Source organism: Pocillopora damicornis, chromosome 2 (genome assembly GCF_964200805.1).
Source record: "Pocillopora damicornis chromosome 2, jaPocDami1.2, whole genome shotgun sequence".
Lineage (NCBI taxonomy): Eukaryota > Metazoa > Cnidaria > Anthozoa > Scleractinia > Pocilloporidae > Pocillopora > Pocillopora damicornis.
The window spans coordinates 777,919-803,826 of NC_142671.1; the positions used below are offsets into that span (position 1 = coordinate 777,919).

The 25,908-nt window shown below is 37.3% G+C and overlaps 2 protein-coding genes and 1 pseudogene across 4 annotated transcripts; 2 read left to right on the forward strand and 1 right to left on the reverse strand.

Annotated features, from left to right (window-relative positions):
* The first annotated feature begins 300 nt into the window (after nt 1-300).
* LOC113679841 (glycine amidinotransferase, mitochondrial) lies at nt 301-17,181 on the forward strand. 3 transcript variants are annotated; one of them, XM_089194960.1, is made up of 9 exons: nt 301-330; nt 771-879; nt 6,304-6,383; nt 13,116-13,311; nt 13,489-13,688; nt 14,720-14,941; nt 15,107-15,244; nt 15,694-16,026; nt 16,889-17,181. In XM_089194960.1, the coding sequence occupies exons 3-9, from the start codon at nt 6,321-6,323 to the stop codon at nt 17,012-17,014; spliced, it is 1,278 nt and encodes a 425-aa protein (XP_089051086.1). In that variant the 5' UTR covers nt 301-330; nt 771-879; nt 6,304-6,320; the 3' UTR covers nt 17,015-17,181. The 3 variants fall into 3 exon arrangements, with proteins under 3 accessions (XP_089051086.1, XP_089051085.1, XP_089051084.1); XM_089194959.1 differs by lacking the exon at nt 301-330 and having other exon boundaries at nt 770-894; XM_089194958.1 differs by lacking the exons at nt 301-330; nt 771-879 and adding an exon at nt 5,892-6,081.
* Nucleotides 654-4,514, reverse strand: LOC149049438 (uncharacterized; annotated as a pseudogene).
* Nucleotides 17,182-18,041: 860 nt separating the features above from the next.
* LOC113679859 (uncharacterized) lies at nt 18,042-25,211 on the forward strand. Its single transcript, XM_027196833.2, has 9 exons — nt 18,042-19,108; nt 19,818-20,228; nt 20,735-20,939; nt 21,982-22,072; nt 22,536-22,586; nt 23,288-23,451; nt 23,827-23,899; nt 24,245-24,277; nt 24,693-25,211. Exons 1-9 carry the CDS (start codon nt 18,613-18,615, stop codon nt 24,942-24,944), a joined length of 1,776 nt encoding a protein of 591 aa, XP_027052634.2. The 5' UTR covers nt 18,042-18,612; the 3' UTR covers nt 24,945-25,211.
* Nucleotides 25,212-25,908: the final 697 nt, after the last annotated feature.

Below are 25,908 nucleotides of genomic sequence, written 5' to 3' on the forward strand. Positions count from 1 at the left end.
ACGCAAGCAAGCAAAGGCCTGGGCACAAATTCAGTAGGCTTGGCTACTGAGTTGAGCCTGGTTTCTAAGCTCCTTCAGAAAGTGATCCCAAAAAAAATTTTTGCTAGCGGGAAACCGATGCATACCAGCGGTGTCTCGTATCAAACGACACAGCGGCAAAATGAGTGCGCATGCTCGGCGGATTTAGCGCGATTCCGCGATTTGTGATTCAGTGTGTATGAAGTTCTCCGAAGAACGAACAGAACATCATTTTACACTTTTTGGGAGTGATATTGATGTGATCCGACCGGAAAATTGAATGGATTTTGTTCTTATGGCAAAGTCTGAAGGGTAAGTAGAATTATTTTAGACAGTTCAACTAAAGCTGATTTAAATTTATTCAGACAGCTTGTTGCCTGTTCCCGTTCCATTCACCAAATTTATTTACAAAACTCATTTCATCATCGGTATTTGTTCAGTACAAGCTTTAAACTTAGAAAACTTTTCGATGTAACCTCTTGTGATAGTTAAAGCTGTTTTACAATCGAAATTAGTCTTGAATCTGTCGGTCGTTTTGGTATGTGAACGTTCTTTTGATCGACATATAAGCTCAATGTAACAGTGTACCAATCAATACCGCCTGATTGCTTCCTCAACACAACTTAAACGTAATAGATGCAATAACATTTATACTTGACACATTTCTTAACCTTTGTGTCGGGAAATATGTCGATATCACTTAACGATCAACCGCCGTTGTTTGACGTTTACATGCATTTCTTACTACTCAGTGTTACCTGAAGTTGATGAAAGTAACCGTACACAAGTTCGCCGTCGCAGATAGCTTTAACTTCAGACAGTTTAATAGTTCTTTAATGTCACTGCGGTGAGACTGTGCAAGTAAGGCGCCTTTTGGTCAGTGGAGATGGTTATCCTTTAAGATGATGTTGTCATTTGCATCACTTACAAATGAAATTGTTAAACCATTAATTATTATAAAAACAGCATTTGTGTTGGTAAGTCTTCTGCTTCGGTGAAAACTCAGAGCAGATTCCTCACTTGAATTAAGCCCCTTGATAAAACAAACAGTTAACCCCTCTTCATAGCTCACACTACCCAAGCTGCTTCTGACAAGAGATATGGCTTCAACAACACCAAAATATGATGTTGACTGCATGAAACTGTCATATACCTGATTTTCCCCCATCATAAATGACATGAAGGCTAGAATCCAGCTTGGAGTCAGTGGTTGGTGGTTTTTCAGTGAAGGAAGGATTTGTTTGTTACCGGTATGTATGTCTTTGCTAACAACAAAGGAATAGCTGTACAAGCATTGCTACCTTGATGACCTCCAATTTTTGACTGAGATAGGAAGGCTGACAGTTCCCAGAATGTGACTGATTGTGTAGTTGAAGATGGAACATGTATTGAAATGGATTGTGGTGGTACACTTAAGTTAGAAAACTCTTGTTGAGCTACTGATGGTGTTTGTTGTTGAGATTGATTGTGTGATTGTAATAGGTAAGGGCAGGTAATGGGTGAATCTCAAGATTTTCAGTGGCCAGGTTGCCCACAGTGTGAACAGTGGTGTCTGCGTGAATTTGTGACAGAAGTAGGCCTTTCTGTGTTATGTCGTCTCTCTTGAGTTCTGTGTGGAGCACTTGACTGTGGTATGCGTGGTATTTGCTAAAGATTTCTCATTATCATGTTCTTCCAGTCATGGGACTTGTAAAAGTATGAAGTCCAAGAAGTATTTACTTCTGGCTGGCTTTCAGGTTGTTCATGACTATTGTGGCTCTTTGCAATGTTACTACTCATATCATGCTCTATAAGACCACAATGCTGAGCTCTAGTGGCGTCCGGTCGCCCCAGGCAACTAACATTTGGTCCCGGGCAACTGAAAAAAGTATTCTGGTCACCCAGCTGTGCACTCAGCCCCTTGTGCAGCATTCGCCTCTGAGGTAAATCTGGCAATTGATTGCTACATTTTTATTTGGTTGATAAAATAAGAAAAAATAAGAAAAATATTCTTTTGCGCAATATGTAGTCAAATTGTTCACGTTTGAAGATCTCAAAGTTACTGTCATGTTTCATTCCACACGATTTCATATGAACCCAAATTACAATAATTATTGAAACAATAGTTCCTTTCACCTCACATGTTTTAAACTGCACAGATATTGCAAAAATAAGGGTTGAACACTGGGATTTTCCTTGAGATGATCAGTGTCTGATATATTTATCTGATTTAGCGTTTCTATGGATTTGGAAAGTGTAGCATGGTTATCTTTATTTCAAACAAAGATTCTTTCTATATGCAAATTTCCAGTAAGCCAGCTTTGTTTGTTGGTGTTTATTGATATCTGTGATAAGCGACTTACAATTACTTTATGAAGATTTGGCGAGAGCTGAGCTTATAATGATTTCATATTTAGACTTGATGATATTGATGCTTTCAAATGAAAGTTCAAAGCAGTTTTAAAATATCCAAAGAAGCACAATTTTTGAAAAATAACACAAATTCACCTCTAAAAACAGCAAAACACTCTGTCACGCAGTGTGAAAAGTTTTAATTTATGGTTCGATTAAATATTAACTGATAAAAACATGAAATAAATTAATTATAAATTACTAATTGCTTGGTTGATTGATTAATTAATTACTTAATTTTTGGGTGACCAACCTGGAGGGCTGGGCACCCTAGCTGGAATGGTTGGGAGCCTGAAGGGTTACCTGGAAATTTTCCTGGAGTACAGCCTTGGATCATTATTGAAGGAATCACTTAATTCGTTTACTCTTGTTAGAAAAGGATCCTTGCAAATAGGACACCACATTTCATTTCTTTCAGTTAAGGTGACAAGTGTCAAAACATACAAGCCGTGTTATCTCTGAATTGCTTTCATTGTTGCAGCTTGGGAAGTCACATAAGACATTGGGGTTTGACTCAAGATTCTGTTTAATTCTGTGGTGACTGTATGCTAGTGGGAGAGACCTTGAATCAATTATTGTGTTGCCAAATGATGGAAGGTTATATTTTGGCTCTCCTAGTAGTCTTCCATTGTTGCCAATTTCTCTTGATACCTTTAAAATTGTTTGAAAGCTTATACTGAATCAGGATGGCATAAACCCAGTGTAACAGATTTCCTTATGACAATAGGGGTGTTTTATAACTTTTGAAAGGAATCTTTCTGGTTTCTGTTTTTGTAATTTGATATGAGCTTTAAAAATAAAGCTAACTTTTCCTTTTGAAAACAATATGACAGCCAACTTGCATTATTTTCATAAACTGATGGGCACACAAAATGAAGAGAGTGAAAGTATTAGGTACTTCTCAAGTGCTATTCCATTTCATCCAACCTACCTACCTGCTTTGAGCCATGAAGATTTTTTACAATAAGTTGCAACTTTTTTATTGTAAATTTTGCTGATCATCCAGCAAGGAGAGTTCGATCCCTTTCACCTGTCCCTCTAAGATACTCCATTACAAAATGTTTCCTGACTTCCATCTGTGTTCAATAGCTTTGCATTCAGCCTAATCCTTTCTGCTGGGTAATGGAGCTCAATGGAATCTCTTTAAAGAGAATGCCAGATTTCCACCTTTTTTTCTGGTAAAGAAGCTAAGATGCACCATTTAGTACTGTAGTAATCTTTACTGTTGAGTTTTTGATGTGCAGTGTCACTTAAAAATGATAATGTGGATTTGTCATAATGATTGCTCCTCTAACAAATAAAAAAAACAGCAAACCTCATTGTTTGAAAATAGTTGTCAAGGTTGGAGCTTCTAAAAATAACCAGACAATTAAAAAATAACAGTGGTATAACTTCTTCCATCAAGTACAGTAGACTAACGCACTCTAGGTCTTTGCAAAGTTTAAAAATGGTCTTTAAAACTAGTCTTATCATTTGGTGTAGTAGGCACATTTATAAAGTATAATAATAATAAGTTTTTCGGTCTGAAAGAAAAAAAAATAATAACAATTTGATTTTATTGTTTTTTACTGTTTTATTGTCCATTCTATTTTTTTCTGCTGTACCTTGCAGGCTGTCTCCACTGTTTTGTGCACAACTTCCTTCTGGTTTTTTGCTTGCTGCTGTTTAAACATGTCATTCAAACATTCAAGTGCTAAAGTCCAAGACTCTCCCTGCAGTCTGAGCAGACCTGGTTAACCCATGCATGGCAAGGAACATTCCACCCTGTTCTTAGAGATGGGATGTTTTCTGGGATCTGAAGGAAATTAAGTGTCATTCCTGTGAACATACTAGAAAGGCTGTCATGGAAATTGTAAAATTTTTATAAAATGTTACAATTTTTTATTCTTTGAATGACAAAACTTTAAGCACATGCAATAAAATTTAACTGGAGCGCTTTTACAAAATTTAATACCTAAAGTGAGCTAGCAGTGAAGAAGTGCCACTGTTCTTTGCTGCAGTAAATGTGAATAGCTCTCACTAGTGGCACATCCATCTGCACTGGTTAGTGCTTTGATGAGGATGTCAAAGAGATGTGGTGCATGGGTTTCTAAAAATGCCTGCATCTCTTTGGATCTGTATAGAGATTGACCCCCACTCTAGTGCCTGCACAAAGCTAACTGAAATTTTTCCATCAGGTCTGAAAAACTATCTAGAAAATGCAGTAGTATGTTTTAGACCAGACCCTGTGAGTTATGTAGAAATATTTTTAACACTGAACACTAGATGTGTTTACTTGTAAAGAATATGCACAAAATGTGGTAAGAACAAAGAAGTGGCACACGAGACGCAGCCGAGAATTTCATTGATGTTCTTACCACATTTTGACGTCCTCTGTGATTTATTACTGAACAGACGCACGGCAACTTGGAATCTATTTGTTTTATATAATTTGAATTGAATTTATAACATAGCTAGTAAATTTGTCTAATCAAATTCAATTGCGAGAGCGTGCTTCATATTCCTAATGTGCACGCTCATGACGTTAATAAGTTTTGGCGCATACATTTAAGTTCTGAAGCTTGTTAAAGACATTGAGCATCTGTCAACTCTGCTTGGCACTCCAACTGAATTTTGCAAGGTACTCATCTTCATTTCGAATAAAGATTTTTGTTTCAAGTTATTGATCTTCATGTGCGAACAAGGTGAGGATAAGTCATTTCTTTATTTTTTGTTATGTAAATTGTATGAAGTATATAAAATTAGAGTATGCATCAAGAGAAGACAGCCGTTGAATATCACTATTTATCGTTGTTCTCCTTACTGGCCATTGGTGATCTGCGTAGCAAAGGTTTTATCGGCACTTATCCGACAAATTGTGCACCACCGTGTCCCTGGTCGGTAACTTTCTATACTTCTTCCACCCTCGTCAAAAACTTTGTTCAGCCTAGTGGTGATGGATGTCTTACTTAGTGTGGAAGAATGGGAAGGCAGCAGGCACGAGCAGATGTTGTTCCTTTTTCGTAATTGCTGATAGTGGAATTCACATACAAATTTTCCTCGTTTGACCTCCGCCACTCGAGCCATTTCAGTATTTAAGGCAATTATCCTTCCTCGACAAGTAGAGCTATAGCGTGTTTTTCTCCCAGACAACAAACCTTTTCGACGGGCGGTTTGCCTACTGAGGAGGCGATCAAAACAAGTGCTGTAACTAACACGGGCTACGAAGTTCTTTGCCCTGTTACGACCGCTCCACTTCAATACCAAAATTTACACCTCTAACCTGAATATTTTTCCTGTTGGGAAAGATATGTAGCAGAGCAGGTTTTAAAGAAACTTTCTTGAAAGTGGTAACCTTATCTGTTGAGTCTAGGGCTTATCCCCGCGAAATAAAACAAACAATACGAATTTTAAAAATGCCTTCTTATCACCGTGTAGCGTTACTATGGAAATATTATCATTCCCATTCCTTTTCGCGCGTAAATTTTCGCAAGCATCTCAAGCATGCGCAATAATTTGGCCGCTGTGTCGCATCAAACAAATTTACAGGACATGCGCAGACAAAATGCCCCCTCTCTGCTGAGCTGACGTACATAAGTTCAAAAAGAGTGACACGTTGCCAGAAATAATTGATAAAAGAGTGTGAAACTTTCTTATGTTTAATTTCTTTGGGTGTCAAAACTGAATGACAAGGTAAATGTTGAACTAATGAAAATAAAGTTAAGATATTTAATTGTTAGAGTAATGAATATCAACAAGTTTGTTCGGCTAAACTTCAGAATACCCCGCAACTCATTTACATGTGTCGGGAGGCTTTGAAGATCGAGGCATAACACAATAGACGCTATTCTTATTCAATGACTTGTAAATGAGTTGCGGGGTATTCTGAAGTTGCTGTTTGTTCTACGATTTCAGATTTAACTGAAGACAGCATGCTAAATATAAGGATAGTCAAAGGTGGCTGCCGTGGACGTGAAGCGGTTAGGTTTGGAGTGGTAAGTATTTTGCTGTTCAGAATATTTGACTCTAGTCGAGACCTTACGTAAAAATGGAAAATTAAAATTTAGCCTCTAGTTCACCGTTGCGCTCTTAAGTTAAATTCTTCTGAACAGGAATTAAATTCTTTCTGGACGATTCATGTCTCTTCAGAGAATAATTTATTATTTCATTCATCGTTTACACGCCAATTTCGCGCCAAAATAAGTAACCGTTTTTAAATCGATGCGGTTTCGCCGTTTACACGACCAATGAAACCGTATCGTTTTGAAAACACTCCACTTTTGAAAGCGTTTTCGGAATGACCCGGTTCTGATAACGAACTCGACCAGTGCCGTGTAAACGAAGGGTGAAACCATAGGCGGCCCAAGCTCACGTCTCGAGAAAAAGCCAACGATGAATTCATGAACGCGTCACGCGTTGTGTGACTCGGTGTTAAGTTACGGGAGGAACCGTTGAAAATTTGAACACGTTATAAGGCATAGTATGGGGAACGACATATGGTCGATTTATAACGATAAATATTTCGAAATCTGAATATTTTACACGTAAAATCAATAAAAACTTACTCATGCCCTGTGTATCCGTCGAAGTTTCTAGCGATTTCTGCTGTTTTAAGCTTGCTTTACCATCACTGTTGATATGGTTAACAGTGATGGTAAAGCAAGCTTAAAACAGCAGAAATCGCTAGAAACTTCGACGGATACACAGGGCATGAGAAAGTTTTTATTGATTTTACGTGTAAAATATTCAGATTTCGAAATATTTATCGTTATAAATCGACCATATGTCGTTCCCTATACTATGCCTTATAACGTGTTCAAATTTTCAACGGTTCCTCCCGTAACTTAACAACGAGTCACACAACGCGTGACGCGTTCATGAATTCATCGTTGGCTTTTTCTCGAGACGTGAGCTTGGGCCGCTTATGGTGAAACCATGGTGAAACCGTATCGAAACCGATGCGGTTACAAATGAAACCGCGTCGCTCTAACTTCCCCAAATAGCATATTTTCCTCTTAAGAACCAAAATTCTTATCAGAATAATTATTTTAAAGGTGTTTTTTTCGAGGAAAATGAAGGTTCTTGAAACAAGATTGACTATAGAAGAGAATTCTTGTGGCAAGAATACATTACATCTGAATATCTTGAGAAGAATCTCTATTTCAGAAACTCTTGCCCCAAGAACCGGGAATTCTTTTCTCAGGAGCGAGAATTCTTTTCAGCAGGTAATGAAGTAGAGAGTTCCTCTGGAAAGAATGTTAAATTGCAATTTCAGAAACTCTTGCTACAAGAGTCGGGAATTCTTTTCTCAACTCAAGAGAATTCTCGTTCGTAACGAGAATTCTTTTCAGCAGGCAGTGACGCCATAGTAGTCTCCTCTACTAACTATGGTGATGCAGAGAGTTCTTCTGGAAATAATATTTAATCGCAAATCTTACGAACAGAATTGCAATTTCAGAAACTCTTGCCACAAGAATCCGGAATTCTTTTTCTCAAGAACGAGGATTCTTTCTAGCAGGCAAAGAGGTAGAGGGTTCTTCTGGAGAGAATGTTTAATTGCAGATCTTATGAAAAGAATCGCAATTTCAGAATTCATGAGATAAGAGGCAGAATCTATTATAACCAAAATTTTATTAAGGTAACCTCTATTGCAAGTAACTTTGATAACTACAGACCAAATTATCTGATGAAGTCTGATAAAGCTTTGCTACAATACAGCGGTGGAGTAGGTACATGAACGATACGCTAGGAAAACAAAATATGGTGTCGCAGCCACGATAATTTACATTAAATTTTCGTGTGAACATTCACAACACCAAAATTAATAACTCCAAGGTTAACTTGTACATTAGGAGGGCATTCAAATCTGGGTTCATATAGAGTGATTCAATGGGAATATTCGGAGTGTCAGGTGGGCTCTTGTTGAAATAATTCAGTGTCGACCGATCGACGGAATCTCATATCAACAAGATGAGGTCCAAGAAACTAAATCCTGCTTGATTGAACCCAACCTTCCTTGGAAACATGCTGATAAAAAAGCTGTTGGAAGGAAGTGCTCTTCAGAAACTAATTGAACCTTGTTCATATATGATCTACTGATTGCAGGACTGACAAATTTCATTTCAGTTTTAGAGCTCGAGGTTAGGATAAATTACAACCGAGTGGGGCTGAATTATGTACTTGAAGGCTTCAATTTGCAACAAAATTTAACTATTTTTGCATGATTCAAAATTGAGTATTCCCCTTCCACTTTCAATCATGTTTGCGAACAGATAAATACTGGATTGCACAGCTAGAGAAGAGGTCATAGGAAAGGACTAGGGGTTGCAATTGGCATGCTATTAATTGATTGATGCACAACAACTGCTTTGATGCAGATTGTGAAAGTAATGAATGGTATGGAGTATGATCAGGGAATGATATATTTAACTAATATACAAAGAATGAGATATGTAGATAAAAATTGAAAGAGGTCAGTAACAGGGAATGTTGATATAGTTGTTCACTGATAATTCAATGCATACATGATGTTGTGAATATGTAAGTTAATTATATTTTTGTGAATTGTATGTTCAAGAATAGATTTATTCACTTTCAAAAGCATTCATGCTGAGAAAGTCTTTGTGCTCCTCTGAGCTCTGAATATTCTATTGAGAAGAATCTTTTCCTTTTACTGGGTTTTGTTGAGTTATTGAGAGGATTGATTTTCCTCTAACAGACTAACACAGTTAATTACATTGAAAAGAATCTCATTCTATTTGGTTTTATTTTTTAGCAAACAATCAACATGACTTACATATTCATAATGTATGCATCAAGTTATCAATGAACAACTATATCAACATTTACTGTATTGACAACATTCACTGTTTATCTACATATCTCATTCTTTGTATCCTAGCTAAATAATATCATATCTCTTTCAATTCATACCCCATATTTTTGGTTCTATTTGTTAACATACAATTTGCATTAAATATACCGTAATTTCCGGTCGTTTACCCGCGGGTAATCTGCTGATTTTGCATTAAACGCGCGCCACTGCGGGTAATAGGGAGGTGCGGGTTATGTGACAATTTTAAAATCCAGTGGTAGTTGAATTGAAAAAAAATATCACCAACATGCGTTTCCACCTCTCAAGTAAATTTTATTGTGTTAATAGTGCCGCAAAGCGGCACGAAAACATGATGCCGACTCGAGTTTATTTCACGCATAATTAGTTGCGCGACGAACAAATTATTATCGGCACGCGTGAAAACAAAACCTTGATGGTGACAAAAATTATCCATAGATATCCGGCGCATCAGTAACAAATTTCCATTTAACACTAGCTTGAGCTAAAGAGAATTTTCCCGTTTTAAGGGAGTTGTTAGGCCCAATAGAACCGGAGATATCGACTTTTTCAGAAATCGCCGACAGTACTTTATAATTCAAGTTTTAATACTCACCCAGCTTTTTTTCAACAAATCAACATGGCGCTGAACGATCGCTCGCACAAAATGTGGCCACAAATTCGCATTCTGTCAAGTATGAAACGTTGAGATTTGGGCATGGGCCGCTAGTGTTTTTACTGTATAATCTTATCAATAAAGTACATGCTAATATTGACACAGAATTGTGCACGCGTCTGAATTTCTTTGACCTTTAAACTCGACAAAGACGCTTTCAAGTTTTCGAAAGTTGGATCAGACAACTTTTAAAAGACTGAAATGTATCACCTTAATGTCACGTTTTCGCCACCAAAAAGTTGAACAACAACGTGCGGGTTATCCACCAGTGCGGGTAATCTGTTGACTTTTTTTTTCGCCGTATGCAATAATCGGCCGGTGCGGGTAATCGGCCGTGCGGGTAAACGACCGGAAATTACGGTAATTAACTTACATATTCACAATAACATGATGTATACATCAAATTATCAATGAACAACAATATCAACATTCATTGTATTGACAACTTTCAATTTTGTACCATACATTTATCATTCTCTGTATATTAATTATAAATATATCTTTCCCAGATCATACCCCATACCATTCACTGACTGTTACAATCTGCAACAAAGCAGTAGTTGTACATATGTGAATTAGTAGCATGCCAGTTGCAACCCTTAGTCCTTTCCTATGATCTCTTCTCTAGCTGGGCAATCCAGTACTGTTATGTTCACAAACATAGTTGAAAGGGGAAGGGGTATGCTTAATTATGAATTATACAAGAAGAGCTTAATTTTGATGGAAAATTGAAGCCTTCAAGTACATAATTTGGCCCCACTCAGTTGCAATTTATCTTAACTTCAAGCTCTGCAACTGAAATTAAACTTGCCAGTCCTGCAATTAGTGCAGTATGAACAGGGTTCAATCAGTTGCTTGTATGAGGTCCAAACAAGGAAACAACAACCTAATGTTCAGCACATTCTTTTGGGGTTGTGCCTAAATCCTACTGGCTAGAGGTACACTGGAGGAGCGCTAGTGATGAGTTTCCAAGTTGGGTGATTATTGGAAATTGTCGGAAATTGCATTACAGACTTTGCCAGTAAAACCATTTGCAATTTACCTGCAGTGAAATGAGGTGATTGAACCAGACATGAACATTATAACATGCTATACATGTGAAGAGTACATTGTTGAGTTTAAATCAAGGAAATTTTGTTTGGCTGTTTCCTTCACCCTTGTCAATCTTAAGTTTCTTGTTCAGCAGAGTTTTAGCTGAACACTGTAGCTGCTAAGACTTAAACTTGCTAGGGTAAACAAAACTTGTGAATAGTATTGCCGTCATAATGCCCTTGTTGTAGTGCTACTGATTAGAAAGATCCCCAAGATGAAATTTCTATTGTCTTGTACATCTAGCTGTTAGGATCTCAGGAGGCTTAGAAAATACTTCCAGCTAGAAGTACAGCTTGCATATTTTGTCAACGTTGCCCAATTGTTACAAAAGTTTGCTTGACTTTTTATTTTTTTCTGCACTCCAAATTAGTCTTACACTCCTTCGAAACACTTTTTTCAAGAATATGTATAAATTAACTAATTTTATTTTGGTCTTGTACCTCTAGCCAGTAGGATCTAAAGGGGCTTATAAAATAATCCATGCTAGAGGTACAGCTTGCATATTTAATGGTCTTTGCCCAATTTTTATTACACTTTGCTTTGAATTTTACTTTTTGGCATTCCATTTGTGTTTGATTAAAAGTACCGTTGACAAGGCCAACCATTGTCTGAATTACTAAAATCAACTCATCTTTAGGTAGTCATAGGATAACATGATTTTAATTCATTAAATTGACATTTTCCCTTTGTATTTTCAATGATATTTAACAGCATGTATGACTGTATGAAAACCTTAAAGCAACTTATTCTTGAAAATATAAAATTGTCATCTATTATATATACAGAATTTATACAATTATATAACTAAAATGAGATTAACCTGTACCTGTGTTATTTTTGATAAAAAGTGCTATTATTAAAAAGAAATCAAACCTTTCTTATTTGAACATCAACCAGAAACCCTTTGCTTATTGCCTAATAATACCTGCTTTAACGAATATAGGTGATCCTTGCAGTTATGAACACTAATGAACTAGTAGTTGAAATAAATACCTGCTTTAGTTTCAGCTGATTCCCCATAAAGAGTTATTTGATGCTCAAAGCTTGTGTGCTGTGCCATCAAATATTAGCAGTGGTAGGTACATGACCAAGGAAGAAGAAGATCTTGAAAAAAGAGGATTCCAGTGTAGTATAAGACTAACATGGAATGCTAAAAAGTAAAATGCAAAGCAGACTGTAATAAAATTGGGTAAAGTCAATTAAATATGCAAGCTGTACTTCAGTATTTTCTAAGCTTCTTAAGATCCTACTAGCTAGAGGTTATAGACTGAATAAGAGAGAACAATTTGTAAATGTACTTATGAAAAAGTGATTCCAAGGAGTGTAAGACTAGTTTGGAGTGCAGAAAAGTAAAATGAGCAAACCCCAGTAAAAATTGGGCAAATTTGATCAAATATGCAAGCTGTACCTCTTGCTGGTAGTCTTTTCTAAGCCTCCTAAGATCCTACCAGCAAGAGTTACAAGACCAAATAAAAGAACAAAAATTCAAATATATTTTAACAAAAAATGACTCCAAAGAGTGTAAAACCATAACTTGGAGTTAAGAAAAGTAAAATGTGGAGCAAACCATAATTAAATTGGGCAAAGTCCACCAAGTATGCAAGCTGTACCTGTAGTTGGTAGTTTGCTCTAAGCCCCCTCAGATCCTACCAGCTAGAGGTGCTTTTTACAGCGTATTCGTTGTTAGAACTGTTTTTTCAGCTGCTGTATTGTTGAGGTGGCGAAAGAAAACCTTTTTAAAACATCGGCCATTGTGTCGCTCGCAAATTTTCAGCGTATCCAAATGTTGCGACATCTAAGGCTCGTACTCGATTGGCTATCTGTGAGTTTCTTTGATTATTGACCAATCAAAATGTCTGGTTTGTACTGCTTTGCACTGAATTAACCCTCTCTTGCACTGAATTACCTGGAAACTGCATTTATCTTAACAAATCAGAATTGAGTAATTTTTTCATGTATATTATTAGTAATGGAAATCTAAACAAGGTAAAAACAGTACCATATTGCAAAATTTGGTCATATTACAACTGAGGTCACATTGTGTAAATTTTTATTGAGGTTCAAAAAGAACGACTCTATTGTCAATGCTGCTTTTATAATCACAAACCATCTTAAATTATGTTTTAGTGGTTGCGGACATGTTCCACACTGGTAAAAAGCAAAACAGAGACGCATGCCAGAGTACAGTCAGCTAATTACCCATCCGGTGACTTTGCTGATGGCTTGAACGGTGGGAAATTACTTTCTGAGAAAGTGAAAAGCCCAGTGTGTTCATACAACGAATGGGATCCTCTTGAAGAAGTCATCGTGGGACGCGTTGAAGGTGAATTTGTTAAACTGGAGTGCTGACTAGTGACACCCCTTCCTAGCTCTCTGAAAGAAGTTCACTCTGTGTCAGTACCAAAATAACTCTTAATCTATGAATATGTGTGAGCCAGTGAATGATCCAAGTGCTAAGTGACACATCGAGTAATGTCTTTGCTTTACTCTCTTTCTCCAGGGGCAACCGTGCCCGAGTTTTCGATAGAAGTAAAAGCAAATACTTATGAGAAAAACTGGTCGTTTTTCAATACTTTTGGCGGCCAATCGTTTCCTGTATTACATCTTAAAAAAGCGCATCTGGAAATCGAAGAATTCTGCAACATTCTACGACACGAAGGAGTGAAAGTTCGCCGACCTGAACCAATTGACTTCTCAAAGGTAAGAAAAAAAAATCTTATCTCTCCTTACTTAAGGAGTTGAAAGAAGAAACTTGGTTAAATTAGGATTTAGTTTATTTATTCATTTATTTAAGGATTTGTACAAAGCAGTACCGGAGCAAAAACAATAGGAAATAAGTCCCTAACTAGGTTTAAGCTCCAACCCAACCCCTCCTCTGTAAAATAACTGAATAATATAAATAGACTAAATAGGTTGCTTAACAAGTGCACGCAACAAGGGTATTTATTGGGTAGCATCATATACAGCCCGACTGATTTTGTTTCAAGTTGTGTTATAACATGCTTAAGTTATCACAATGTAACATAAAATGTCACTTGGGGTGATATTGAATACTTAGGCTCAATTTTTATATTGTTAAGAGATGATGAGCTCATGGTCTCTTGTTTCCATTTCATAAAGAAATCTGTGTAAAAGTGCTCGCCTGGTTTTTTTTTTAGTAGATGGACATCTAGAAATGAATAGAAATACCCTGTATTTAATTTATGATTATATGATTTTTTATGATTTTGATCCTGCCCCCCCCATTCCATCTCTCGAGGAGCACAGCGCAGTGTTTTTTTTTTAATTATAGTGCAAGCGGCGAGAACATGTAGGCGCCAGCGTAATCTGTTAAAAAATGAAGATCAGTGTATTCTATGGACCAGTGTTCTACTTTTCACCCTCTTCTAGTTGTTTGCACAATTTCTAGTTCATTAATGACATTCTCACCTTCTCACCCATCGCTGCTTCCACTGTAGAAAATGTACTCATTGTCTGACTGTTACTTTCACACTCACTGTCCGATGCACTTCAAGAAGATGTCAGACTCCTTATTATTCAAAATTAAAAAAAGAAAGCCCACCCCCCAACTACTTTCAAACACCTCTGACTCTTCATCTTTCACAACAACCTAACCCCCCTTGAATTGTTCGGGTATAAAATAAAGTGAATGGCAGGAAAATGAAAGGAGGAACTATTATTGAGTTATGTTTTCAGGCTTGGCTTAAACTAAATTTAAATGTCTTCACCAGGTCTATAAAACTCCTGACTTCCAATCATCCGGGTTATACGCAGCCATGCCACGTGACATTCTGCTTGTGGTTGGCGACGAAATCATAGAGGCGCCTATGGCATGGCGGTCTCGATTCTTTGAGTACCGTGCCTACAGGTCCCTGCTTAAGGAATACTTTAGGGGTGGTGCTAAATGGACGACTGCACCTAAACCCCTCATGAGCGACGACCTATATGATGAGGTACGGGCTTGATTGATTATGAATTTTTTCGCTCAAAAAAGATCTTGTTTTGCGGCTGCTTAGGAGATTGTCAGAATTTTTTTGCGTTATTTTATCGCCATATAAGTAGCTTGTTTGAAGTAAAATCACTGAGTGAAATTTGGTTTTTGCCGTCATAACTTTTAGAGCTATGCCATACGGTCAGTGGAGGACCGCCACAAGCTGGCTGCTTCGGGAAAGTTTGTTACCACAGAGTTTGAACCCTGTTTTGATGCCGCTGATTTCATCCGAGCAGGCCGTGATATATTCGTTCAAAGGAGTCAGGTAAAACAAATATATTACTCCCAAAAAACTCTCACTGCTTACTGTCAATAATGAAGTCCTCTACTCGGCCTTATGCTCTTTTTGCGTAAGATATATTTACACGGTACACTGATCATAAGCCGGATATGGATTCCTATAAAGGCGGAAAGTAATTCACAAGTTAAGAAGTATTCAAATAAAAGGTCTCGGACAATGCATTTATTTCTTTGATTCCATGTCAAACAAAGTATTTCAATTCTTTACCTTGTAAATAATCTTATGAAATATGGTATTGTTTTGTCTTAGTCGTAAAAAGAAAGATATCTGAGTGCCCGTATTCCCTAATTTGCCATTTTCCTTATCATATTTACTCACAATCGTAACAAGACGAGAAACAGCTTTCTCCATTTGACAAGCGAGATTTCGTATTCTACTCGATAAATAGTCTGCCGCCTCGTTCGTTGCAACAGGTCACAAACAACCTGGGCATTGAATGGATGAGGCGACATCTTGGAGAGCGTGGATATCGTGTGCATAAATTATCCTTTGATGATCCCAATCCGATGCATATTGACGCTACCTTAAACGTCATTGGACCCGGATTGGTTCTATCCAATCCTGACCGGCCTTGTCATCAGATCGAGCTGTTCCATAAAGCTGGGTGGACTGTGGTCAAGCCACCATTGCCTCTCATACCAGACACACACCCCCTGTGGATGTCGTCCAAGTGGTTGTCCATGAATGTCCTCATGTTGGATCCGACAAGAGTCGTGGTGGATAAAAACGAGACAACTACACAAAAGGTGAAATAATACTTGATTTGATGGGTAAGAAGTGGAACAAATTGCAGATGAGGTTTTCACTTCGAAAGTTAATTTTATTCGCTATACCCCAAGATATCGCGCTGTTACTGAGTTTGAGCATGATAATTACGGCTACGGCAAACAGCAAAATTCGAAATAAAATCTAATTTTATTTACTTACCTTAAAAATTTTTTAATCAACCCTGTAGAAGAGTAAAACAAGATGTCTTGTTCACAGCTAATGCAAACTTGAATGTCTTCACTCCGAGGTAGAAACGGCTGAATGCATATTGTTAAAATTTTGTCGGTTTCACGTTTGACGTTTCTCCTAAAGAGTATCCATGAACTCTTTCATTTTTAAGTTGGAGGTCATGGTCTTAAAAAAGAATGAAACGTTGAAATAAAGGCTTAATTTTTTTAAAAATAATAAAACGGATTTCAGATAAGAGACTTAAAATTTGGAATTACGTTTTAGAGGTACAAAAACCATGATTTGATTTCATTAATTCCTAGGTCTGTAAGGTTCACATGTTTTTGATAACACGATCACTAGTAAACCTCATTAAAACGAACCACACATTTTTTTTAATTCCACTGAATTTTTATTGTTCGACGATGGTCACTACATGAACTTCTGATGCATATGAGAAGTTTAAGATAGCTCTGAATCCCAACTACAGAGTATTACACGCTGCAAAGCATCTGCTAGCGCTGGAAGCTAAATATGATAACGCTTGCACGTATCCAGTTATTTTTAACGCTTGTACGTGTCCAGTTAACTATGCGTGCTCTCTTTGTTTTAGAGCATATTGGTGTTAGGAAGTGACGTGTTTTGCTTAAACGCTATACTCGTTTTCAACAGATGTTCGAGAATCTTGGAATCAAATGTGTTCCTGTCTCTATCCGCTTTGCCAACTCTCTTGGCGGAGGTTTCCACTGCTGGACATGTGACGTCAGGCGTCGGGGAACCTTGGAGTCGTATTTTTAACTCTAACAGAAAAAGCCTTTTTGAATTGTACGCAGCCATATTTTAGTCTGCTCTGAATGAAACGTTCAACATGTACCACGTTTTTCATATGTTTTAGCCTTTGGTCAGTAAATATGGTGACATGGTGGTGCGATTTTCTGTTCCTATTAAAGATATATTCAATGTGATTTGTTGTCTCGTTTGTACTATTTAAAGCTTAGTTGTCTTGATCGTCCTAGTTGAGAGAGCACTTACGAGACAGCTCAACTTTATGAAAAATGATACTGATTAACCGACAAAAAAGAACTAAAAAAGAACAAAAAGAGATAGGGGACAGAAAAGAAAAATCCAGTTTTTGAAGTCTCGTCAAAAATTTATTGGGAACATACCAATTTCAGCAAAGAAGTTATGGATTGCTACAGGAGGGGAAAGTGATTTCTGTGGATTTCTCTAATAGGAAATGAAACAATTTTGATGTAAAAAATTTGTGAGCAGATGTGACACCGAGCTGAGAGAATCGCTCTGGTTACAAGTTTCTATGCAGAGCACGCCATTCTTCATTAAGATCTCTTTAAAAGATTGAACAATTCCACTGTAATTTGGCACCTAAAAAGCTCGCTTTTGTCTGCAGATTTTTACTCAGAGCTAAAACTTCAGAGAACTATTGGCAGTGTTCCTCAAAATAACCAGCAACACTCTGTTTCTTTTCCTCTTTTTTGAATATCGTCCTGAGTTAGTAAAAACCCGCATGAAGAGTACTAGTAATTCCCCGGGGGAGGGAGGGGTACTTCCGTAGAAAAGGTCTGGTACCGCTGTGTGGGGTCGCATTTTTACTGCTGGATGCCTTTTTTAGAGTCACTAGGATGGGGCTACACAATTTCGAGATTTTGGGAGTAAGAAATTCTGGTAAGAGGGAATTTAAAAATGGAAAGATTCGCGGTTAAAAAGTCGTTAGACTTGGGGAATAGACATATGGACTGTCATGAGAGGCCAGCAGCGCCTACCCAGCATCAAATTGACCAAAGTAACCTCCCCTCCCCCCGGGAGTAATTTCTACTCTTAATGAACTCCCACTTTAAGTCGATTGAAATGCTCAGATTCAAATTCTTTATCTTGTCATCTTACCTCGTTTCACCTGCGGAGAAGAAGTTTGAAATTTGGCAATTTTTTGTGTACTATGACGCACAGGATGGGGTTTAAAGAAATACGATAAAATAGCGTTGGAAACGGCCAGAAGAGACCACGCAGGCATGGAATAAGGGTAAGGAGGTTTTAAAACACGTTTAATTTCTCGCGTTGTTTATCATTGTTATTTTTTTTTCTGTTCTATTTATTTTTACGACACGCGTGAACCCTTAAAATTCAATCTAAATATACCCTACAATCGGCACATTAGATATTCCTGTTTATGACCTTAAAACTTAGAAATCACACATAGTACGCTTAAGGTTCGCCTGTGGTTCTATCAAAAGACAATATGCACTTTTGATAACAAAAACACACTTGAAAAGGGTGGATTAATTATTGTACCCTCATCCTCAAAGAACTTCAGCTGTTTTCAAATCACGCACCCTACACCCATTAGGAATATTTTGCTCACCGATAAACAGGAACACTGAATGTGGACGGAGATCGCGGGATTTGACAAGAGTATTTTTCTTGTTTTTTTTTTTCAAATCTGGCCGAGTTTCCCGAGCGATAGCATAATTCATCCACACAGCTGTCATAAGTGGAGAGGTTTTGCAGTTATGAATCGTCGCTTGTATTTCAATTTCGTTGTAGCTTTAGTTGAAGTCGTATCTCTCACAACTGGCGGTGATTTCAACGTTCCTGTTGGTCATTTGAAGCCGTTAGGATCTCACAGGCCGCCAGAAATAAACTTAGTGGACGATTTACAAGAAGTGCCGTCTCCTCAAGAATTCTGGACTAAATATGTTCGACCCTCGAAGGCTGTTGTGTTGCGCGGAGCCGCCAAACTTGGGAGAGCATTTACTGAATGGACTGATAAGTATCTGAAGGAAAACTTTGCAGATTTAGAGGTTCGGCTAGAAGGAAAGAAAGAAAAGAGTTCTAAAGTTCCGATCGGAGCAAAGGGAGTCGGTAGAGATACAATTGGTGAGTTAAGAAGTTTACATCTTTTGTTCATTAATTTCAAAATTTTAAGGAATATTTAATGGACTTGGAGTGGGAGTAAAATTTCAATCCTCGCACTTATTCTCAGTAGAATGTTGATAAACACCACAAAACAGAAGCACCAGTATTGCTTACATGATTTTGTTACTGCTATTTTCATCACGAGAGCGAATAAAACAATCAAACCAATTGTGTGGTATAAGACTTTTTTTCTGGCACAAGAATCAAGCAATAATTGATTCTCAAATATGAATACTTTAATTGAAAAGAAGGATCCTTCGAGGCTCTTAACCTTTAGGGTAAGTGCTCTAAAGGTAATCTTGGTGGGTATGTCAACTGTTCAAGGCCCATCTGATTGTTAATTCTATCCCTCTATACCTGCTTCACATTTCCTTGTACATTAGTGATTTGAATTTGTTGTGAAATCAAAATACAACTTTTACCTGATAAGTTAGAGTATTGTCATCACCTGTTTGCTTGCTAATGTATGGATATATATGACACGGAAAGTTACATGTTTAAACACTTCTGGGAGTTTAAGGGTTAGTTGTTCCCCCTGCAAACTGCAAACTTGTTTCAAAGTTCCAAAAATTTGAAAATTCTTCTTAAATGAAAAATAGCTTTCAGACCAACTTCTATTACTTGTTCTGATTTCAGTTCAGTGTGATTATTTTCCTTCTTGTTTTTAAAGGAAACTTCATCAATAACTACCATAAAGAAAACAATAATCTCTACATTGTCTCGGAACTCCCTACTCCCATGTGGCATGATGTGACAGTCATTCCCCCCCTGACTTGTGGCCTTTTGAAGGACAGACTTGTGGAAGTAGATTTATGGATGAGTGGGGGAGGCACCAAAAGTATACTCCACAAAGATGCGTATAATGCTATCAACTGTTTATACAATGGTACTAAGGAATGGAAACTGATAGAGTACAAATATGAAGATAAGATATACAAAGCATGGGAGCCTCCACAAAATGTTGGTGGATTTTCACGCGTAAATATTCAGCAAGTTGATCTGTTGAAGTATCCTAAGGTTTCTGAAGTCCCCTGGTCCATTGTTACCATAAATGCTGGTGACTGCCTCTTCTTACCGAAAAGTAAGGTGGCTCTTAAAGTTAAGTTACTGTTTTTTATTTGCTGAAATGTTACCCTCATTAAATGTTGTGATATCATGAAATGGTGTGTTTTTTTCACAATGGATTCAAGATTGTAGCTAGCCACAAAACCTTAAAAACATATTTTTAATATTAATTGAAAATTTCTGGATTTATAGGTAAAAGCAACTCACCTCATTACTTTATATGTTATTCAGCTTTGGAAACACATTGCACCTGTTAAAATGATAGTTAAGAATTTGATCTTCAGACTGGTGTTCCTGTAGTTTGTCTAACATTTGACTTATGTAACTTAAAACAATTTTACTTTCTGAGATCATTAAAGAAAACTAATTGAAAATAGCTTACTCAGACATGTTCCAGGTTTCAAATGAATTCATCACCATTATAGTATGTTGACCAAATAGATTTGTTTGAACTGAAAGTTTTGAGATACATTTCTATTGAATGTTGTTTTCTTAAATGCCAATATAATATTCTATTCAAAGGTTACTATCACCAGGTGAATTCATATGGTACCAATAATGTGGCTGTAGCCTTGTTGTTCTCCCGGCTGGATGGTGTTGATGACATTGATTTCACTGGCTGTGATGAGAACTTAAGTTTCAAACCTCTGAGTGAGATGGAGTTAGACTGGGAATACCCTGGACATGGCAATCTGAGTATGGGTAACACAGACTTGGAGTCAGTTAGGTATTCAATTGAACTTTATTTTTATTTTTATTTTCTGTTTGGTAATAAGGGTTAATTTGGGAATTTGGAAACTAAAGCCAAAGTTTAACATTACTTATGCTCTTATTTGGAGCTTACTGGACCTAATCAGGAGGAAAAGTTTTGAAGAGGAATTTGATAAGAAAAGAAGGTTTTGCTGTGACAGCTTCTTTGGTGGTAATAGGCTTAAGAAGAGTCCAGTTCTGCCTGTAATCATACAAGAGAGTATAATTATGTCTACCTAGTTGGAAGACATAAGGTCCTGTTACCAATTAATCAAAACTGTGACAAAATTGGATCAACAAAGTAGCTTTTGGTTATGTGTTTTCAAATCAACAGTTAACTTGGGGAAAAAGGAAACAGCACCAAATGACACATATTGTCAAATTTCACTCCAACCACAGGCTTCATGCATGTGTGGCACTTAATTTTCATTTCAGTTATTTTCTAATTTCAACTAGTTAATGTTTTCTTAACAACTGGTTGTAGATTCTTTTTACACCATAAATAGTGGGTCACTTTTCATTATTTCTGCATCAGATATGACAAAATTATAGTTGACACTAATAATATACCTGTTAACAACTGTGTCAAGCTTAGTATAAATGCTGCCTTAATGTCCTTAGGTAGGGAGAGGGAGGGGGCAGAAGTTATCTTTAGTATGTGAACTTAGGCTCTCAGATACATGCTTCCCATTGCTCTAACAAGCCACCATAAGGAGAAGCTTTGTGCAAATTTTAGCGGTATGTGTGTGAACCACTTGCTGCTAAAGAAAACAAACTTTTCTCTTGGTTAATTTAGTGGCATGCCATTTTTTTTAATATTAAGTAAATACAGCTCCTCATTCATTCAATAATGCTATGAGAAGCCTTTCAGTGACTCAGGTCCATAGTTTAAGAGTGAGAGTGGGGCATATCAAGGGCAACATAGTAACTAAGTGTTGACTTCTGTTTGATGTCACACATTAATGAGATAAGTGCTCTTGGGATGATGATTTTAAACTTCACATTGTTATTTACTCTAGGGAAGGTATGCTGGACTTTTTTGGAAGGGATGAAAAGCTTGATAAAGATGGAATTTTAAGAAAAATCCAAAATGTTACAGAGGAAGATGAGGTAAGGAGAGTGTACCACTCGCATTTTTATTAATTGCTCTGAATTTAAACAAATGATGTTACACAAGAATTTCATATTGGAATCTTAAATACCCTTTGCTGATGTTTATGGGCTTTGGTTGTGATTTTTAGGGATGCTATGTTATTTTAGATTGGTTTGCTGTGAAGTTAAAAATTTCCTTCAATGTGACAAGTAGCCCTTTTGAGGTCCCTGTGAGTGATGTTTGAGACAGAAAAGATGTAAAATCTCATAAATCATATTTTTGCAAAGTGACCCCCACTGGTGAGCTGTTATTATAAATCTGAAATGGCAGAAAAAGTAGCCTTCAAAAATAATAAGCATTTCAAGTTGTATGATCAACAGGAGCATTTTGGATTATTATGTGTGTCAGGTGAGACTCACTTATTATGTCTAAAAATTGGCAAGGCATATGATTGTGAAGAGAGTTTACTTTTCCCTGAAGGTACACAAGCTATATAGCTATGTTGAAGGAGTCAGGCAACAGGCTTTAATGGTCAGTATAACATTTTTTCATTGAAATTCAAACCTCTGGTATTTGGAAAAAATATTCCTGGTCCTTAGAAAGTTTCATTAAATGAGTCTTGCCATATAAACCTCCTTGAGGTATTAGGGGAAGAATTCATTTTAGATGCTAAGGGCTTCAGGTATTGCCATGATCAAAAGTTAAATATACATGGGACAACAGAAATCCTTTTGATTTTCAAGTTGTCTCTCGCAACCTTTTCCCACTATATTCCAATTTGTGTCTCTATGGGGCATTTGTAGCTGTCCAAAGCCCATCTGGGGGAGGGAGAGGGGAATGGTGCTTTGGTCAATTTTTACTGGGTATGTGCAGCTAACCCATTATAGTCTATTCTTTGGCCAATTATAGACCCCACCTTAGTTGCTTTTGGTCTTATGGTTACAATTTTTAACTGCAAATCTTCCTATATTCAAATCCCTACTTACCAGAATTGTCTTACCCATTGTAGAAACTGTAATGGAAATGTGACCCCATTATAGACAATATACATAGTCTTTATGTATGGTGTGATGGCATCTTAGCAGCCAATAATTTGCAATGTAATGCTTTCATTTTAATTTGAATTGTATTCCAGTTTCAGCCAGTCTTGATTTCTTCATGGCCTGATATGTCATTTTCAGTCACAAAAAGGATTTTTTTTAATTGATGAAAATGCTTTATTTGGCTGGCAGATGTTTGATTGGCTTGGTGGTAACAAAAAAGGATTTATAACCAAACAAGAGGTTTTGAAGCTAACCCGTGAACAAATGAGGCAAACTGTTCTTGCGTTTGAAGGAACGGACGTGAGTAACACAGAGGAGGCAGAGTATGGAGTCATTGATGTAGCAAATGTCAGGTAAATACTCATATCTCTTGTTTAAGTGAGGATGATTTTGAGGGATTTTTATCAAAGTCATGCAGAACTTTCCACATCCCAAGGTAGCCCAAAGGGACCGGTTGTTATTTACAGTTGGGGGGGGGGGGGTTGGAGTTGGGGGAATTTGTTTGTGTCACGATATAATTTACTTGATTTCTCCTCCCTTAAGGCTCTGTAATATCCTTATGACCCCCCCCCCCCCCTTTGGCAATCAATTTGCTTTGTCCCTCTTTATGCTCTTTTGACACCGACTGACTCCCAAACCCCTGCACCCTCTGAAAACTCCAAAATCTTCCAACCCCCTCCAAGTCATAACTAATGAGTATTGCCTATGTATCTGTGATTAAACCCCAGGGATGTGATTAGGGAACTTTTGGCTCTTGATGGTCTCGTGTCAAGGGACAAGTTTATCCGAGCTTATGTGGAGGTGAGTGTTTAGAGGCTTGTTATGTATGTGTTGCATGCCGTTTAACAAGTGCTTGCGTGTCGTTCCATCTGCTATTTCTCCTGCTTTTTTGGTGTATTTCTTTTCTTTCTCCGCACAGTTATCACGCCAGTAAATACACCTTTTTTTTTTTAGCTCTAGGAGACTGTTTTATTTTTGTAAGATTTTGGGTTGGTTAGCCTTTTTTGTTTTGAGAAATTTTTTCTTTAGTTTTCGTAAATGTTAGCCATACATTCAATGAAGAAACAGCACCATGTTTCAGTTCCTTCCATTTACTTATTTAAGTCCGTGCACTTTGATGACAACTTGTTTTTTCCCCATAACCAGGCGACACAGGGAACCGAAGTTTTTGCAGAGCTTGTAAGTAGACTACGGTTTAGACGTTTAGTCTTTGCTGATTTTCTGTTTCTCTCTCAGAAATAAGAGAAGCTTCCAGATTTATAATGTAAGCGTCCACCAAAAGCAAACCTTTGTTTTCATCAGGCTGTTACTCTTATAAGTAATTTAAAAACTTCCAAGTGCAGCGTTTTAAGTTACGTTCAACAGAATGGAATTTCCAGATTGAAAGCCCTTTTCTGGTTTGGTCAATTTAGCACACGGTCTGTTTCTCAAAACATCCATTTAAGGGAAAAATAAACGACACTATATGCACACCACTGCCAGCTCCTTTTCGAACGGCAGTTAGATGATCTTAGACAATCGACAGCTTTGGAGGTCATCGCTAGTTTAATCAATGTGTCTTAAAATAATTTTAATTTCTTAATTTTGATTTTAGATTTTTAATAAACTGCGCAACGACACAAACGTCTCAGACCAGGTTACTAAGCAGGAAGTACAACATAACCTGCGCCGTGCCATCCAGCGGTTTCTTGAGTGGGGGAGAGAGCCGGAAATTCCCCCGGGAATGGATAGTCCGGAGCCAAATGACGCTTACATGGAGGATGATGAAGATGATAGTGATGACGATGATGAGAACGAGGAGACGGAAGGGAAAACAAAAAGTGATGATACACACCAAGAGTTGTAGAATTTTTCTGATTATGAAAAATGAGCGGCGATCTCGAAATTTTTTGTTGATGGAAAGTTTTCACTAAGCTAATTTCGAAAGCCAGTAATTAGAAAAACCTCTATATACCATATTTATTGATGAAGTCCCGGATATTCTCAACTCGCTGTATATGAGATGAAAGAGTAAGTCAGCCAATCGGAGTGCAGGCTTAACATTAAGATACTAATGCAATTGTAGTACACAACTTAAATGAATAAAATTTGCTTTCAAAATTAGGACCAAAAATGTCTTCAGGGTTTTGTTGGTCATATTGTAACTCTTCTAGAAAACTAATTTTTGGCAATTCCTTTTGTTTGAAAAATTTGATCAGTGTTTTGTCCTAAACCCGGTTTACACTTCATTGTTTTCCTAGAGAAAAGAGCTAATGCTTGCTGTGTTCAGTGTTCGGGAATAAATGTTGCCAAATTGCAATCAGCTTTACATCGCAAGCCATCCATTACGAGAATAAGAAAAATAAATCAACGAGAACTCGATCAAAATTTAAATATTCTATCTTTCTACAAAACTTATCTATAGCAACATTATTTCGACTACAAAGTCCTGTCGGAGGTTATTTGAAAGGTTTCGTAGCATTTAATGCCAAAAATGTACTAGCTTGGAAACGGAAAAATTTACATCAATGCCCTTATTCAGAGATTAAGTTCTGGGGCCACTTGATTATGTTGCATCCAAATTGGAACTTCCGGGTACGTAAACAGATTGCAACCCTGCAGTATAACCAGTTTCACGGATCAAATCGAATTACTACCATACAATTTAGCTGGCTATCTTTTCTAATACTGGGGTTAGAATGAACGCAAGGATTGCCTAACCCTGTACTAGGTCCCTCAAGGGACATTTTGTTTCGCGTGGCCTCGATCTTTGTAGTTGTTGATGTGTGAGATACAGAGGTAAAAGTGCTTCGCAAATTCTTTTGTAGTTG

Excerpts from the sequence above, each read along its gene's own strand:
- LOC113679841 (XM_089194960.1), top strand. The coding sequence starts at position 6,321 with ATGCTAAATATAAGGATAGTCAAAGGTGGCTGCCGTGGACGTGAAGCG. Across the intron at positions 13,312-13,488 it reads CATCGTGGGACGCGTTGAAG|GGGCAACCGTGCCCGAGTTT; the intron begins GTGAATTTGTTA and ends CTCTTTCTCCAG. Across the intron at positions 13,689-14,719 it reads AACCAATTGACTTCTCAAAG|GTCTATAAAACTCCTGACTT; the intron begins GTAAGAAAAAAA and ends TGTCTTCACCAG.
- LOC113679859 (XM_027196833.2), top strand. The coding sequence starts at position 18,613 with ATGTGGACGGAGATCGCGGGATTTGACAAGAGTATTTTTCTTGTTTTT. Across the intron at positions 20,940-21,981 it reads ACAGACTTGGAGTCAGTTAG|GGAAGGTATGCTGGACTTTT; the intron begins GTATTCAATTGA and ends TATTTACTCTAG. Across the intron at positions 24,278-24,692 it reads CCGAAGTTTTTGCAGAGCTT|ATTTTTAATAAACTGCGCAA; the intron begins GTAAGTAGACTA and ends TTTTGATTTTAG.